Source organism: Phoxinus phoxinus (assembly GCF_949152265.1).
Source record: "Phoxinus phoxinus genome assembly, chromosome: 4".
Taxonomy (NCBI): domain Eukaryota; kingdom Metazoa; phylum Chordata; class Actinopteri; order Cypriniformes; family Leuciscidae; genus Phoxinus; species Phoxinus phoxinus.
The window spans coordinates 37994605-38011263 of NC_136879.1; the positions used below are offsets into that span (position 1 = coordinate 37994605).

Genomic DNA, 16659 nt, shown 5'->3' on the forward strand with positions numbered 1-16659 from the left:
TAGGCTACGTGTACTAGGGACCGAGGTTACTTCCAAACTACTCTGTATAATTTTAACATCCAATACAATACATTTGTAATGTTTTTTTGTGTGTGTTTTTTTTACAACCAGGGCCTAAAACTAACTTTTTGTTGTTGTTGCCACACCTGCCAATGGCTGGTGATTAAAGAAAAATTACCGTCAATAAATATTTTTTACCAGCAGCCAGTTATGACGCAAAAATCTTAGATACCAGTAAAAATTACGATATTCCGAATTCCAATTTCGATACCAAAGGTAGCTATGGAAGCTTAGAATAAAAAATAGAAAAGGTGTAAAGCGACTTTTTTCTCTCGCAATTCAAAGAAAAAAAGAAACACGAAGGGGGTGAAAACTTTTGAACAGTATAGCCTAAAGATGTCGAAATTTTTCGTATTTTATTTAAATATATCAAATATTTTCATTTAGTTCTGCTAATATAATACTATAGCCTACATGTTTCCTGGAAGATTGTTCAAACCCCGGCTCTTAATGCATCGTTTTTCCTTCTGGAGCTGTTCCGTCTATTTAAACCTTTTTTAATAGTTGTGTTTGAATCCCTCAACTGTCCTCAGTTTGAAAAGATGGATCTGAAAATCATGCAGTCTCTGCTGGACAGGGTTCAAATATGCAAAATATGCTGGAAAACTGCAGAATTTGCATTTTCTGAAGAACACTGGGCAGTTTAACACTATTTATATAACAGTGTAACCCACACTCTAAAAAATGCTGGGTTGTTTTAACCCAATGTTGGGTCAAATATGGACAAACCCAAACGTTGGATCAAAATTGCAATTTAAAAATTTAACCCAATGGCTGGGTTTGTCCATATTTGACCCAAAATTGGGTTAAAACAACCCAGCATTTTTTAACCCCAGTGCAGTTTAACCCCAGTTTACACTATTTACATTTACATTATTTTTTAGATAATTATACACAATTGTGAATATATTTAGCCTAACATATGTATAAATATAACATATAGTGTAAATGTAATATAACAAAAATATTTTTTATGAAAAAAAAATCCACTTTAAATTACCATTATGCATGACATGGACTTTAGCCGATAAACTTGTCTTGCCATTAATAGTATCTAGTATTGGTATTATATATCAGTGTTAATCAAGCATAATAAATAAAACTACAAAACAAATAAATTGAGTGTACTTTATTAAATAAACAACAAATGTTTACAAAAGTTGTCAGAGTTGAAAGACACAAAGTGAACCAGTTTAAGTACCTTATTTAATAAAATATGACTCATATTTATGAAAATGTATCATTGATATGACAAATAAATTGACACTATTAAGAACATAAAAATATCTTAGTTAAAGTTAAACAAAAGTTATCTCAGCACTTAAGTTGCACACATTTTGTGAGAACGTTTGCATTAGACACAAATTATAAACCATATATAAAATCTTATAAAATGTTCCCCAAGAATATAAAGAAAACAGAAATGCAATGCAAAGACAAAGTAAAAATTAGGGTAAAAAGACACTTGAGAAATTGAACACGCAGTCCAGGACAAAAGTTTAAAATATCGGTGTGTGTGTGTGTGTGTGTGTGTGTGTGTGTGTGTGTGTGTGTGTGTGTGTGTGTAACCCTCTGATCTCTGGGCTCAAGGTTTGTTGATCTGGCCAGCAAACAGGATGGTTCCTGAGAGGAGAACGAGATCAGATTTCACAGTCAGGACATTTTAATATTACAGATTCATAATAACTATGAAACAGATGTGAGTGTGTGAGCGGTGTGTGTGTGTGTACCTGTAGGATTGTGTCTGATAAGAAACAGGAATGGTCTGTCCACAGCCATCCACGGAGGAGAAGATCGGGCGTGCAAGATTGCAGCTGAAATGAGAGAGAACACGCGGGTCATGACCATTGGTGAAGGGCCAACAACTTCTGACTTTAAAGGGGTGGTTGAGTATGATTTCACTTTTCTAACTTTAGTTAGTGTGTAATGCTGCAGTTTGAGCATAAACAACACCTGCAAAGTTACAACGCTCAAAGTTCAAAGCAAAGGGAGATATTTGCTTTTAAAGAAATTGTTTTTTTAAGGACGGCTGGTAGGAACTACACGACATTCCTCCCGGGTTAGTGACATCACCAACCCAATAATTTGCATAAACCCCGCCCCCGGAACACGATTTATAGATTATCAAGACAGAATATGTTAATCAATGACTAGAAGATAATTACTAACCATTCAGAAATGTCCTGTTGCTTCTACATGTTGTCACTTCTTCTTGAGTCTCTCCATCATTGTCTGACTCCAGTTTGAGGCTAAACGTTTTTGAAATGTTCAGTGCGTGTGTGTGTGTGTGTGTGTGTGAGGTAAAAGGACACACGCTGTTTTAGCTCCGCCCCCCTGTGCCGGGAGCAGCAGCTCATTTGCATTTAAAGGGACAGACACAAAACAGTGCGTTTTTGCTCACCCTCAAAAAGTGACGATTTTAACATGATATATAAAAATATCTGTGGGGTATTTTGCGCTAAAACTTTACACACACACTCTGGGGGCATCACAGACTTATTTTACATCATGTGAAAAGGGCATTATACCACCCCTTTAAGAAGATTTATGACACAGTAACTTACTTGTGGCAGCAGAGGCTTTGGTTCCATCCTCATTGACCTCTATCTTGGCTTTCTGAAGGGCGTTGGACACGTAAACAGACTCCGAACCTGTTACATAATGCAAACATAAAGACTACACTTAATAACCATCAAATCTTTTATGATGTTGTACAGCAATAAACAGTCATACATGTTATTTGTATTAGTTATAAGCATTCATAACCATACAAAATAATCACTATTCAGCTAATAGAGCAGAACTGCTCATCCTAATGTCATCCATCCACCAAAGACAGTCATCATGTCATTGTATCTCACGGCCACACGGGGGCAACAGAACTAAACACTTCAGACTGTATTTTTCTCTGTATTTTAGTATGTATTCATATTTGTCCCTCTCATTTTTCCACAGATTCTCTTGGACATTGCTGATATTTTCCTGCTTGATACTTTCAACATTGTATGGAGGCCCATTTCGACCACACATGAAAAAAAAAATCATGCTTTGCTAAATTATAACTATAACATGTCAATTTTATGACATAAAATATAGAAATTATGAGATACTAAGTGATAATTATGAGAATAAAAGCCATGAAAAAAGTCTAAATTAATTTGTAATGATGAGACACTAAGACTAAGTCATAACTATGAAATAAAAAAGTCATGATACAAATTTGAAATTATGTCTATATAACTATAATAAGTTGTAATTATGAGATAGTAAGTAATAATTATGATAATAAAAGCCAAAAACTGTCTGACAGTCAAGATTATGACAAAAAGCTGTAACTATGATATATTAAGACAAAACTATAATATAAAAAGTCATAATTATGACTTAAAAGTTGTTCTTATAAGATACTAAGTGATAATTATGATAATAAAAGCCAAAAATTATGACAAAAAGTCAAAAATATGACGAAAAGTGGTCACTATGATATATTAAGTAATAACTATGATATAAAAGTCACAAAAAGTTGATGTTAAAAGATACTAAGTGATCATTTTGATAATAAAAGACTATCTTTAGAAGTCTATCTTCTATCTAAAAGTTAAAAGCCAAAACTTACGACAAAAGTTGACATTATCTGATAAAAAGTCATAACTATGAGACACTAGGTCATAATTATGAGATAAAAAGTCAAAATGATGGCAAATTAAGTCATTATTATGACATTCAAATTCATAATAATGACAAAGCCAAAACTTATTATGCAAATAGTAACTATAATATAGTTATAACTATGATATAAAAAAGGTCATAATTATGACAAGTTGAATTTGACAACAAACAAAAAATAACTGAGAAAACAGATGAGAATAAAATATCAAATTTAGTTAAAAAAGTCAATATTATGAGATAAAAAAGCCATAACTATGAGATATTAAGTCAAAATGATGGCATAAATAATGATGGCAATGATGGCATTGTAACTATGTGATACCGAATCATAATAATGAGATAAAAGGGTCATAATTATAAAAAAAATCCAACTGTCATAATAATGACTTAGTATCTCATACTTTCAACTATGATAGATATGATGACTATGATTTATCAAAGGATGACTTTTATTTTCTTATGTGGCACAAATAAGCTTCCATAACACTGAATCTCTGCCCTCGTTCAAATAGTTATGCTTTTCTAAACACCAATAATCAAGGTTCAAGAATAGAAAGGGCTTAACATGCGGTCATCATTTACTCCTCTTCACATGCTTCCAAACCTGTATGACTTTCTTTAGTCCATACAATGATATTTCAGTGCCTGTCAAGCTCCAAAAAGAGCTTGTATGATCATTTTTGACAGACAGACATGTTTTTGTATGGGGAAAACAAATCTCCTTTTGTGTTCCATTGAAAGCATAACATGTGTGTGATGTTGAACCATGACTTTGAGCTTTTCTCGGATTCACTGCTCGCTGCAATTGAGGTTAAAGTGTGTGTTTAACAACGTGAATGACCGTAATAAAGCAAAGGCTTTGAGGAGAACAGGACAGTGACCAGTCTCTCTGACTCATCTTCACACTCCACTGAGAGACGTGATTCATGCGGCTGAAGTTCACAGTCAACAACCAACCATATCATTAGTTCAAGCACAAGCATACGCACACCAGATGAACTCATGCTGTGCATGACTGACAGCTGTCACTCACTCAGGTGTCTGAAATCAGCCTTGCTCTGACTGAAGATGTTTTTGATTCCCATGGCTGTGAGAGGAGCCTGCAAATCCAGCTCTTCCTCAGCTGTGAATCTACTCGAAGAAGAAGAGGAGGAGACAGACAGTGTTAGTGGTGCTTGTCCTGGGAAATAATGAGTCCACAAAGTACGGCAGATTTACTACAGCTCATAGTGTTGGTATCGTTAACTAAAAATTTTACAAATTCGTTTTTGTAATTGAAATAAAATAAAATGCAAATACTAAATAAACAGTCATAATCATGAGATTTAAAAGCCAAAAGTTACAATGACATAAAAAGTCAAAATGATGACATACTGTCAAAACATGAAATAAAAAAGTCAAAATTATGAGAAAAGTCAAGATTATAGCATAAAAAGTCAAATGATGACATACTGTCAAAATATGAAATAAAAAGTCAAAATTATGACACACTGTCATAATTTTGACTTTATGCCATAATTTTAACTGTCATAATTTTGACTTTTTATTGCATATTTTGACAGCATGTCATAATTTTGACTTTATGCATAATTTTAACTAAGTCATAATTATGAGATAAAAAGTCAATTATGGCAGTCAAAATAATATACCAAGTCAAAATTATGATTAAAAAGTCAAGATTATAGCATAAAAAGTCAAATTGTTGAGATAAAAAGATTAAAAAAATGACATTTGTATCTCATAATTGTGACTTAAATAGGATCGCTCAAATAATGACTTTTGTGGCAAAAATGTGCTTCCATAACACTAAATTTCTGCACTTTTGCAGCTGCTTTTCTAAAGACTATGTCAAGGGTTAAGTATGTAAAGGGTTTTAAACCCTGTGAAAGGAATAGTCCACGAAACACAATCAACTTTCTGTCATAGTTTACACACCCTCATGTCAGTCATAACCTGCACGCTTTGAGCAAATATCAGATGCAAACCTTTAAACTTAAAGATTAAGCAAAAATTCTCTGTTTTCTTGACAACTAAACTGAAATGCATAAGTACAATTAGTAAAACTAAAACAAAATAAATAAAAGATATATAGAAATATTTAAAAAGATACAAAAAAAATACACTAAAATTACAATGAAAACTGAAAATAAAAGCGAATTCAAAACTATAATAGTATGAATAATACTAAAATAGCAATGCATCATACAAAAGATGCCTTATAAAATGACTGATTTGGGGGGGAAAAAGTCCAAGGCGGAATCCGAAATCCCCTATACCCTTAAATAGGGCGTTATTTGAGGGATCAGCCATTTGTAATGGTGTCCGAAACCATTATTGAGTGCACTTATTCAATCCCACATTGCACTGCAACAACAAGTGTCCGAATTCCCTCACTTCTTTTCATTCACTCCTTCAAGTGAACGGGATTAGGGGACTAACGTAGGGAATAGTGAAAGAGGGTTTAGGGGGTGATTTCGAAGTGAACATTAAAGGGTTGATTATGACAACTTTAGTTAGTGTGTATCAACAAGATTATCAAGACAGAATATGCTAATCAACGACTAGAAGATAACTACACATAAGCGACATAAATTCACCAACTAACCATTCAGAAATGTTGTCTACATGTTGTCACTTCTTTGAAAGTACACTTTTTGAAACACTTTTCTTCGAAAGTCCATCTTTCGGTTTGAACATAAAAGGCTAAAGGTTTTTTAAATTTTTCAAAAGTAATCGGAGCTGCTAAGGACACGAGCTCTTGAAGCTCCGCCCCCTGTGCCGGGTGCAGCAGCTCATTTGCATTTAAAGGGACAGATACACAACGGTGCGTTTTTGCTCACCTTCAAAAAGTGACAATTTTAACATGCTATATACAAATATCTGTGGGGTATTTTGAGCTAAAACTTCACACACACACTCTGGGGACATCAGAGACTTATTTTACATCTTGTGAAAAGGGCATTATACCCCCCCTTTAAAAGATAGGGCTGACGACGGGTGTCTCACTTCGGCATCAGGAAGCGCATCCTCCTCGGGGTCAGCTGTTTGGTCCAGCTCTGGACAGTCGCTGTGGAGATGTGAGGTAAGATGGCCGACAGGGGCGTGGCCTCTTCTGACGGCAACGCAATGAACATGCTCATGCTATTACCATGATACGGCAGCTCGATCACTGTGTACTTCAAACCTTCAGGAGTGCTGGCTTGACCTGAGGAAAAAACAAGAACAAAGAAACGGATCAGGCTTTATGCTGCACACTGGGTCTCTCAACTATTAAAGAGGAAATATTATGCTTTTTTTTTTTCATGTTCATCTTTCTTTAGTGTGTAATGTTGCTGTTTGAGTATGAAAAAGTCCCTCCAGCGGGAGTTATTCTCTAAATCAGTGTCACTGTTTCTGAACTCCCTGAAACGCCTCCATTGTAGACTTGAGTTTCTTCTGGGAACGAACACGTCACAATATTCCTCATTTAAATAATTAATATGCAGAATAAAGGGGCGGGGCCTGTTGAGTTAGTTAGTAGTGAGTTGAAACTCGAAGTTATGGTAAGGGGGCGGGACATTTCCCAAACACGCTTCAAGCACTAGACCAATCACAACACACTGATCCAGCCGACCAATCAGAGCACAGTGTGCTTTTCAGAAGGAGGACTGACATACCAGGAAGAGAGGAGCTGCAACTCTGAAAGCTGGTTTCCGCGACAGAATAAAACACTTTAAAAGATAATTGCGATTTTTTTCCTCGCAATTGTGAGTTTAACATCTCGCAATTCTGACTTTATTTCTCAGATTTGCAAGATATAAAGTCACAATTGACCGTTCGCAAAGACCCGCCCCCCTTAGTCGCTATGCCCGACAAGCGACGCCGCTCTCACACACACCATGTTCTCACGCTGTGAAAAATACATCGCGGAGCAGAGAGGAGACTGACAACACACTGACTGACAGGACAGACCAGGTTACTTTTCGGTTACTTTTGATATTAAACATTAAACAAAGTCTCATCCTTCAAATTTGGTCATTTTTAAAAAGAAATTTAAACAATAAATACCGTTTTGTGGCTCTTTAATGTGCCTGACAGATCGCTGTAGTGTAGAGCCTCAGTTAAAGCTGCTCGTGAACCGATCATCTCTTCCTTCTAGTTCATTTATAGCATCAAATAAACATGAATGAACATCAGAAGGAATGTTGTTTTAACCGCGGAAAGGCGTCAGTACTCCGCTTCACAAGTTCAAATCCTCCCATGTTAATCTACTAACTCCTGACTACTTTGTCGGACAAAATGGCGGATGACGAAGTATGATTGGTCAGATCACCTGTCAATCAAGCTCCCTGCGAAGGGTCAATTGCGTGTATCGGTCCTTGAACACTGAGTCGTATCCGTCATTCGGTGTAACCAACATTCCAGTCAAAACACCTATCAAAATACTTGCTACGGATGTGAAAAACGCAGAAATATTTAACCCGATCCTAATTTTTTTATGCCGGATGAAAGTTTCGGAGGCAGTGTGTAAGCGTGATTAGAATAACGTGAGGTCGTATTTATTTTTGAACGTGCAAAAATTTCGGATGAGAATTTCGGACTCAGTGTGCAAGGACCTTAATAAAGTAAAAAGAAAATATTTTTTTTCTTGCCATTTCCATTTTATATCACGCAATTCTGACTTTATTAATATCTGACTGGGAAATAAAGACAGAATTGCGTGATGTAAACTCGCAATTGTGAGGGAAAAAAAAGTCAGAATTGTGAGATTTAAAAAAAATCAATTACCTTTTTCATGTTTTATTCTGTGGCGAAAACAAGCTTCCATATGCAACAATGGAGAATATGGGGAAAATAATGTGTTATTAACATTCAAGCATGAAAACTTATTATGCAAGTCTTGATTTAGTTTTTTGGGCTCTACAAGAATATGGCCTCTTTAAATATTAGTTTTATGAACCTAAATTTCAGTATATAAAAGAACAAAACCTGACACATGCGTGTATGGATCATATCCCAGTCACCCCGGTGAACTTTATAAGTGCAGTCTATAAAACACTTAATTCTACTTGTAAAGTGCTTATATCAAAGCCAGTAAAAGAGCTGAAGTTTATTGGTGTTTTCATGGATTAAATCCTTCTGCTCACGGCCAGACACTCTTGGCTTTTACATTAGAATTCAATTTATTCACATTTTGCACCAATTTTATTCCCATCTCCTGGGTTATGAGGAATTGTAAAGTTAAAATACTCCAGTGTTCCCAGATATTTAAAAAGTAGCCACGTTTTTATTGCATCGCCGTTTCTGGAAAAGAGTTAGACACGTAGCCAGACAATGGCATGAATCACGTGGCAGGAAAATCTCTCAGTTCTGTGTGTGTGTGTGTGTGTGTGTGTGTGTGTGTGTGTGTGTGTGTGTGTGTGTGTGTGTGTGTGTGTGTGTACCATCTCACCGTAGCTGAAGACGGAGAGCTGGGACATCATGGGCACTTTGTATGACTTTCCGTCTCCTGCAGTAAAGCTTCTGGGTTTGGTGTTCTGGGCTTGGAAACGGGACTTCCACAGACCTTTGAAGTAAATGGAGTTTACAGCCACCAAACGAGTAAGAACCGGATCGAACATATCCGGCTGGACAAGAGTGGGAATATGGCCTGAAAAAAAAAAAAAAAAAAACAGCAGGTTATAGTATAAAATAATATTACAAATTAATTGGCACACAAATAGAGTACTAAATGTGTCCGGAAAAGTGTGTTCTTTTTCATCAAACGGTCACTGAATGGACAACATCAGGAGGTCTAACTAACTAAATATTATATCAGCTGTTTTCTGTCTATTTTGTCTAAGAATTGCAATTTTTGCCAAAAAAAAACAAAAACATGGAGGGGAGGAGAGACGTGGGACATATAAATAAAGTTTAAAACACTGATTTGTGTTATTGGTATAAATAAATAAAATGTTTTTTTATTTGGAAATTTTTTGGTTTTCAGTTATTGATAAACTTTATTAGGTTTAAGTAAATTCATTTTCAATAATTGAGCTCATATGTTCCTTAAAATTTTTGATACATGACTTGGAAAATGTTCTTAAGATTAATAATAAAAGATACAAAATATTAAATAAATAAACAAATAAAGTTTGTATATTGGAATCAAATATTGAAAAAAAAAATTATGGGAACTCATATTGTAGCCTATTAATGACTATTAAAGTGGCTATTACATGAACATACCAATATATACATGTAATAAATAAATAAATACAATTATATATACCGGCATAAAAAAAAACACACACACACACATATATATATATATATATATATATATATATTGAACAATAAAAGCTCTAATCTTAGGGCTTAGAGCTTATTTAGGGATAAATATCACATTTCGAGTTGCATTGTAAAATCCTTCTTCGGTAATCCAGGCCAGAGGTCAGGGTATCAGATCCAGGGGTCAGAGGTTAACGTGAGGTGTACCTTTAGTGCTGTTCTTCACCCATTCATTAATGGTTTCCGCAGCCTTCTCTGGGTCGCTGTAGTCAATGGTCTGACTGTCGCACAGGAAGTTCTCCCTGTTGGCTGTCAGGAAGTCTTCCTTCATGCTGAAGCCCTCGCTGGGGAACAGCGCGTTGGCGATCGTCACAATATCAGCGTTGGATTTGGTCGTTAGGGACTTATGCAACTTCCGCAACATCTTATATGGACCTAAGAGCAAAACAAACACACAAAATTATTTTATATATAAATTACAGGGTTGAAATTGCTATTTTCAATTGCCCATTTTATAGCCTGCCAGGCAAAAATCAATTGAACATTTATGGTGCTCCACATGCTACTTTTTTGGAGGCGTGAAAAAAGCTGAATTACGCACTCAGAGCCAGATTTACTAAACCTAGTGTGAAGCCACAATCTAATGAAATGCAGATGGGAGTGGAAACTGGTGCGGGTGATCTAGTGACAATGCGTTAGAGCTGCACGGTTCTGGATAAAGCGAGAATCATCTTTTTTTTTTGTTTTAAAATAGAGATCTCGATTCTATTAATATTAATGGCTGCAGTAATTAGAAAGAATTCTAATTATATTATGCAAGTCTTGATTTAGTTTTTGGGCTCTACAATAATAAGGTTTCATGCTTGAATGTTAATAACACACAATATTTTCCCCATATTCTCCATTGTTGCATATGGAAGCTTGGTTTGGATGAATGATTCAATGACTCACTCAAAAAGACTTCACTTGTTTCATTACTGGATGAATCTGCATTTTTGAATGAATATCTTGAATAAATGATTCAATTACTCACTCAAAAAGACTTTACTTGTTTTATTACTGTATAAATCAGCGTATTTGAATGAATATCTCGAATGTACGATTCAATTACAAATAACTTTTTAAGAGTCACTTGTCGCCACCTACTGGTGTAACGATGTAAAAGATATCATCGTTATTTGAAGCGTCACGTTACTTTCAATAGGATTTACTCTATTTTGATCGCTACCATAGATATCAAAGTTTATGTACAAACTATGAACTTTTATCTCAGTACTTCTTTGATAATCTGAATTATTGTAAGACAGAAATAATGATACTGTGTGGTTGAAAAGACTGTTTGTGAAGCTTTTTCATATCTACATGTCAACTGATCTCAATGTTCTGGTATGATTTTGTTAAAGGTTTAATAAAAAAGGCAAATCATTGTAATGTCGGTATAAGATTACGTGTGGGTGTTTAAATCGAGATCGTAATCTTTTAACGATTAATCGTGCAGCTCTACAAAGCACAAGTTCAATGTCATGTCAGGTGCAAAATCAGGTAAGACTTGCTTTTTTTAGGGCAGTTAATAATGGTGCAAACACCAGGAAATTACCGAGCGCAAACCTTAGTAAATCATGTTGCATGATTCATTTAAATACTCTCCTCCCATAAATGTAGTGGTTTGACAGGGAAACTCCTAATTAATGATTCAATGACTCACTCAAAAAAGACTTTAACGATTAATCGTGCAGCTCTACAAAGCACAAGTTCAATGTCATGTCAGGTCCAAAATCAGGTAAGACATGCTTTTTTTAGGGCGGTAATAATGGAGCAAATCATGTTGCATGATTCATTTAAATACTCTCCTCCCATAAATGTAGTGGTTTGACAGGGAAACTCCTACAAATCCACATGCAATAAGGTCATTTTTAACCCTCATTTCTCACAGCGTGTGTTTAGTAAATCCAGAACGCAGTTTCTTAAAGGAGAACTCCGGTCAATTTTTACATTGAGCTCAATTTTTAGTAAATTTGGAGTGCTGTCAATACAGAGAACAACGACAAAAATCGGTGTTGCCTACACCGTGTTATCCTCTTTTTAAAATTTGCACCATATTGACTTCAATGGGGTCTAATTTTAAACCTACTTTTATTTCTCTTATCATCCTTGATGTGTCATTACAAGTGCCCAGCCATGTTGAGTGATTCCTTCAGAGTGAACACGAGTGAATCTGACTGCATTAGATGTGAAAGATATGAATAAAAATGATAATCAGCCAGCGCACATACCTGTATTTACATCCTGTTTTCGGTCGAAGTGCAAAGTAGTTGATTGTCGAGTTCACGCGCGTGATCATAGGTAACTAAACCTATGCGCGTGAACTCGACAATCGACTACTTTGGACTTGGTATTGACAGCACTCCAAATTTACTAAAAATTGAGCTCAATGTTAAAATTGACCGGAGTTCTCCTTTAAAGCCAAAAGAGGGTTTGCACTGACACAAGCATTTAGTAAATCTGACCCATGTTATGATGCTTATGGAGTGTAAATGAAGAGCAAACACACACACACCCGTCTTCTTGTATTTGAGGCCGTTGAGTATCTGCCGGCGAGTGTCCCCGTGGGCCCCCGGGAGCAGCATGCCCAGGACAGAGGCCACGCCGTGAGGGGACATGACCACGTTCTCCAGGGGTTTGTCCCGGACCACACGCATGAACAGCTGCAGGCCCAGATCAGAGCCTCGCTCGCCGTAAGACGAGGACGCAGAAACACTCAGAGAACACACCGCCAGCAACACACACAGGTGCAGCGAGACACACATCGTGAGGGACACACAGGCAGCTCACCTGGAGAAGACACAGACAGACGGGAGGATAAAGTTAAAGCTGTATTTTAATTCTTTTTACAATTACATGTTTTGTTGTTTTCATACACTTCATTTTTGGATGGATGGATGGATGGATGGATGGATGGATGGATGGATGGATGGATGGATGGATGGATGGATGGATGGATGGATGGATGGATGGATGGATGGATGGATGGATGGATGGATGGATGGATGGATGGATGGATGGATGGATGGATGGATGGATGGATGGACAACATTTACACAAACCACAACTCAAAAACCAGCTTCTGTCAGAGATCTCTGGTTTTACTCGATCTAATCAGTATTCTTCAGAGCAGAACGATTTTCCGGGACACAGACCCTTTTTTTTTTTTTTTTTGCATAAGCGTTTCTTGAATAAAGGACGGACGGCTCCGAGCAACACACTCTTCCACAATCCTCCGGTCTCTAGGATCTGTGCTGCACACACACTCACACACTCCTGAGCTATTCTATTTCCCGTCACACAGGCCTGCGGCTCAGGAATTTATTTGATTAAGGATAGTGTGTGTGTGTGTGTGTGTGTGTGTGTGTGTGTGTGTGTGTGTGTGTGTGTGTGTGTGTGTGTGTGTGTGTGTGTGTGTGTGTGTGAGTTTGAGTGTATGTGCAAGTAAGTGTGAGAGTATGTGTGTGAGAGAGAGAGAGAGAGAGAGAGAGAGAGTTTGTGTGTATGTGCAAGTGTGTGTGTGTGTGTGTGTGTGTGTGTGTGTGTGTGTGTGTGTGTGTGTGTGTGTGAGAGAGAGAATGTGACTGCTTAAAATTGACTTCATATTACATCGTTACATCATAACTCTACTGACATATTTTGCCAACAGACTGTTGTGATTAATCATTCATTAGTGCATTTCACAACTATGAGTCTACGGCACAACTATCAATCCTGACAAATATTATGACCATATTACGGTGCATTAAAAACATTTTAAACACACAACCCTTCATAGACCTTCAAGAAATTTAGATAAAACAGTTAGTCTTAGTACAGTTAAACCTATCTCATCTCATCTAATAAAAGTTTTAGGCTGGCAAAAACACATCTAATGTTCTTACAGAGACATAAACACTCAATAAACAGTCTTGACCAACTAGCAGTTAACCAAGAGGTAATCAGGCTACTTTTTAGATTTAAAACCAATCAATCACCAGTTTTAAAGGAAAAAATAAGATGACTAACTTGTAAAACTAGTCTAAGCAACTGTACTTTGTCCTAATGTTAGTCCTAGAGGAATAAAACATGATTTGGTCTTGTAACAGTTTTATGTGACCAGAGGCCAAATTGGATGAGCAGTTGGGTAGTTTTTCGGTTTCAAACTAGACCAACTTACATTTGATATATTTTAACTGACTAATGAAAGTTATTAACAGTCTTAAAGAAAACTTGCAAGATAGTCTTAGATGGTTTGCAACCGGCCCCTGGTATAGGCTATGTTTAATACGGTCTTTTAGTCTGATGACAGTTAACGGTGTTTTCTGTATATTGCACGAGTAAAGCGTTATTTTCCGATGACCGCAGGACACTTTTTATAGCCGCTTCTGCAAGTGTGTTTAATTATAGGCTTTAAAACTCAGTCTGAGCACAAATAGGGGCGGGGGTCTGCAACTCAAAGTCAACAACCCCAAAAAACAAGCCTCTGTATGTTTGTATCCTTAGACCTAAAAAAAAAACACATCTATAACAAACATCCAGGAATTAAAGCAGCTGTTAGTAATGCATGATTTAAGTAGGTAACTGTGTATGAGGAGGAGAGAGAAAAATAAGAGATATTTAATTTATATAATATGCTTCACTAACCTGGACAAGCACGTCTATTCGTTAGATACGCAGGTAGAGAGCGCGTGTCTTCCGCGAGCGTCCGTGTTTCTCCTCGCGCTCGCTGCCGAGACTCCGTTTATTTCTTTCGGTCCTGAGCCTCCGCCTTCTCATACATACGAACACTGCGACATTCTGAATATTAATTAGGTACCCATGACGTGTGTGGTTGACGTAAACATACACAACCAACGGCTGTCGAACGTTCCTGAAAAAATGCTTTTGTTTTGATAGCACTTATAATATACAAGTTGCCAGTTCAGGGTGCTGACCCACCAAAGACTGTCCTATTAGAGACGAGAACGAAGATGCACTTGCTTTCAGGGAATAACCCATTTATTGTCACCACTCAACAGACCGTGGTTATGTTTGTAGTTGTGTTGTGATTTTCTATAAAATAAACAGTAACATAAACATGAATATACATAATAATAACAATAATGAAAGTTACAACAATTAAACATAAGCAATAATGTAGCACGATAAAATCACATTAATAATTAAACATGCACATTATTAGAGATAACTGAAAACAAAGGTAAGGTAGGCTGAAACTTATATATTATATACAGCGCACAGCTGTAATCTGACACCTTGTAAGGCTGCGAAGCTTGTATAGCGCCGCTCTGTCTGGGTTAAGACAGCGCATGTGCATAGCAAATTGTTTACAACAATTCTCCCATTAAATATAGCAGAAAATACCACAAACTTCGCTTCGAACAGTAACTTAACATGTAATAATAAAACAAGTGTAACTTAAGTTAACGAGGTAGAGTTACAAGCATGAATACACGATGGGAAATACACACACACATCTATGGTATATCGTCACATCACGGGCATAATAACTTGTTTCCAAGAGCGAATGCAGTCCTCAGAGTGTATAATTAAGGATTGCAAACTTACTTTTGCATTCACGCACAACACTTTGTCCGAAAAGCGATATAAACAGTTTATACTGCTGTAACTTCAGCGTCAGTCTCCGCGTCCCGCTACACTGTCATACTGTCTCTGTGAGGGCGGGGGGAGATCACGTGGTCAAGGTTTCTGGACGCTGATTGGCTCAGACAAGGTGCAGTGTGTGCATGTGCCTTGGAATACAGAGGGAGAGATTTTAGAGAGAGGTTAGATTGACAGCAAACTATAGCCTTTTTTACAGCCGCCCCCAGATTTATGTAAGGAAATATGTACACATTCAAAAGGCTTCTATTCTACTGTCGGTTACAATTACTTTAATCAGGAATGGCAGGTAATTGTATGAGGCGTGCAACTGGCCGAGTGTACGTTTTTTCTCCCACCTGAACCTTGGCTGCCCTCACTCTGGTGTCAGCCCCAGGGAATACGTCCGACACCTTTCCCACAGGCCAGAGAGCTCTGGGTAGCTGAGGATCGATGATCAACACCGTAGTGCCAACCTGGATGTCTGGAGTATCCTTTTGCCATTTTTGACGGTTCTGAAGACCTGGGAGGTAGAATTTGAGGTAATGTCTCCAGAATTGGTCCGCCAGGATCTGACTGTGGCGCCATCGCCGTCGGCTGATCAGCTCAGATTGGGGATATACTGTCAAGGGGAGTGAAGCGTCTGGCCGCCCCATTAGGAGACAATTTGGAGTAATGGGGTCGGGATCAGAAACATCAGATGATGTATATCCCAGTGGTTTGGAGTTCAATATCCCTTCAATCTCCACCAGCACAGTTTGAAGGACCTCAAAGGTCACTGATTGAGTTCCTAGAGTCACCATCAATGCGTTTTTCAAGGAGCGAATTTCTCGCTCCCAACAACCTCCAAAGTGTGGTGAGCTAGGAGGGTTGAAATGGAATTCAATTTGCTGTTTAGCCAATTGTCTCTGCAGATCTGGAGCAAGAGCTGTAAAAGCTTCCTTTAGCTCTCTTTCACCTCCTCTGAAGTTTGTGCCTTGATCTGACAAGAGCTCATGGGGTTTCCCTCGTCTAGCCGTGAACCGTCTGAGAGACATAAGGAAGGAGTCGGCTTCC

At 37.3% G+C, this 16659-nt stretch overlaps 1 protein-coding gene across 3 annotated transcripts; it reads right to left on the reverse strand.

The window, feature by feature from the left end:
- Nucleotides 1-1174: 1174 nt before the first annotated feature.
- On the reverse strand, nucleotides 1175-14872 carry serpine2 (serpin peptidase inhibitor, clade E (nexin, plasminogen activator inhibitor type 1), member 2). Of its 3 annotated transcripts, none has more exons than XM_079609574.1 (10): nucleotides 14647-14783; nucleotides 12536-12810; nucleotides 10186-10413; nucleotides 9161-9358; nucleotides 6736-6934; nucleotides 4763-4860; nucleotides 2625-2711; nucleotides 1791-1874; nucleotides 1611-1683; nucleotides 1446-1570 (listed from the first exon to the last, which is right to left on the reverse strand). In XM_079609574.1, exons 2-9 carry the CDS (start codon nucleotides 12783-12785, stop codon nucleotides 1646-1648), a joined length of 1182 nt encoding a protein of 393 aa, XP_079465700.1. In that variant the 5' UTR covers nucleotides 12786-12810; nucleotides 14647-14783; the 3' UTR covers nucleotides 1446-1570; nucleotides 1611-1645. The 3 variants fall into 3 exon arrangements, with proteins under 3 accessions (XP_079465699.1, XP_079465700.1, XP_079465701.1); XM_079609575.1 differs by having other exon boundaries at nucleotides 1552-1570; nucleotides 1601-1683; XM_079609573.1 differs by having other exon boundaries at nucleotides 1175-1683; nucleotides 14647-14872.
- Nucleotides 14873-16659: the final 1787 nt, after the last annotated feature.

Excerpts from the sequence above, each read along its gene's own strand:
- serpine2 (XM_079609573.1), bottom strand. The coding sequence starts at position 12,785 with ATGTGTGTCTCGCTGCACCTGTGTGTGTTGCTGGCGGTGTGTTCTCTG. Across the intron at positions 9,359-10,185 it reads GGTGAAGAACAGCACTAAAG|GCCATATTCCCACTCTTGTC; the intron begins GTACACCTCACG and ends TTTTTTTTTCAG. Across the intron at positions 1,684-1,790 it reads TATCAGACACAATCCTACAG|GAACCATCCTGTTTGCTGGC; the intron begins GTACACACACAC and ends TTCTCCTCTCAG.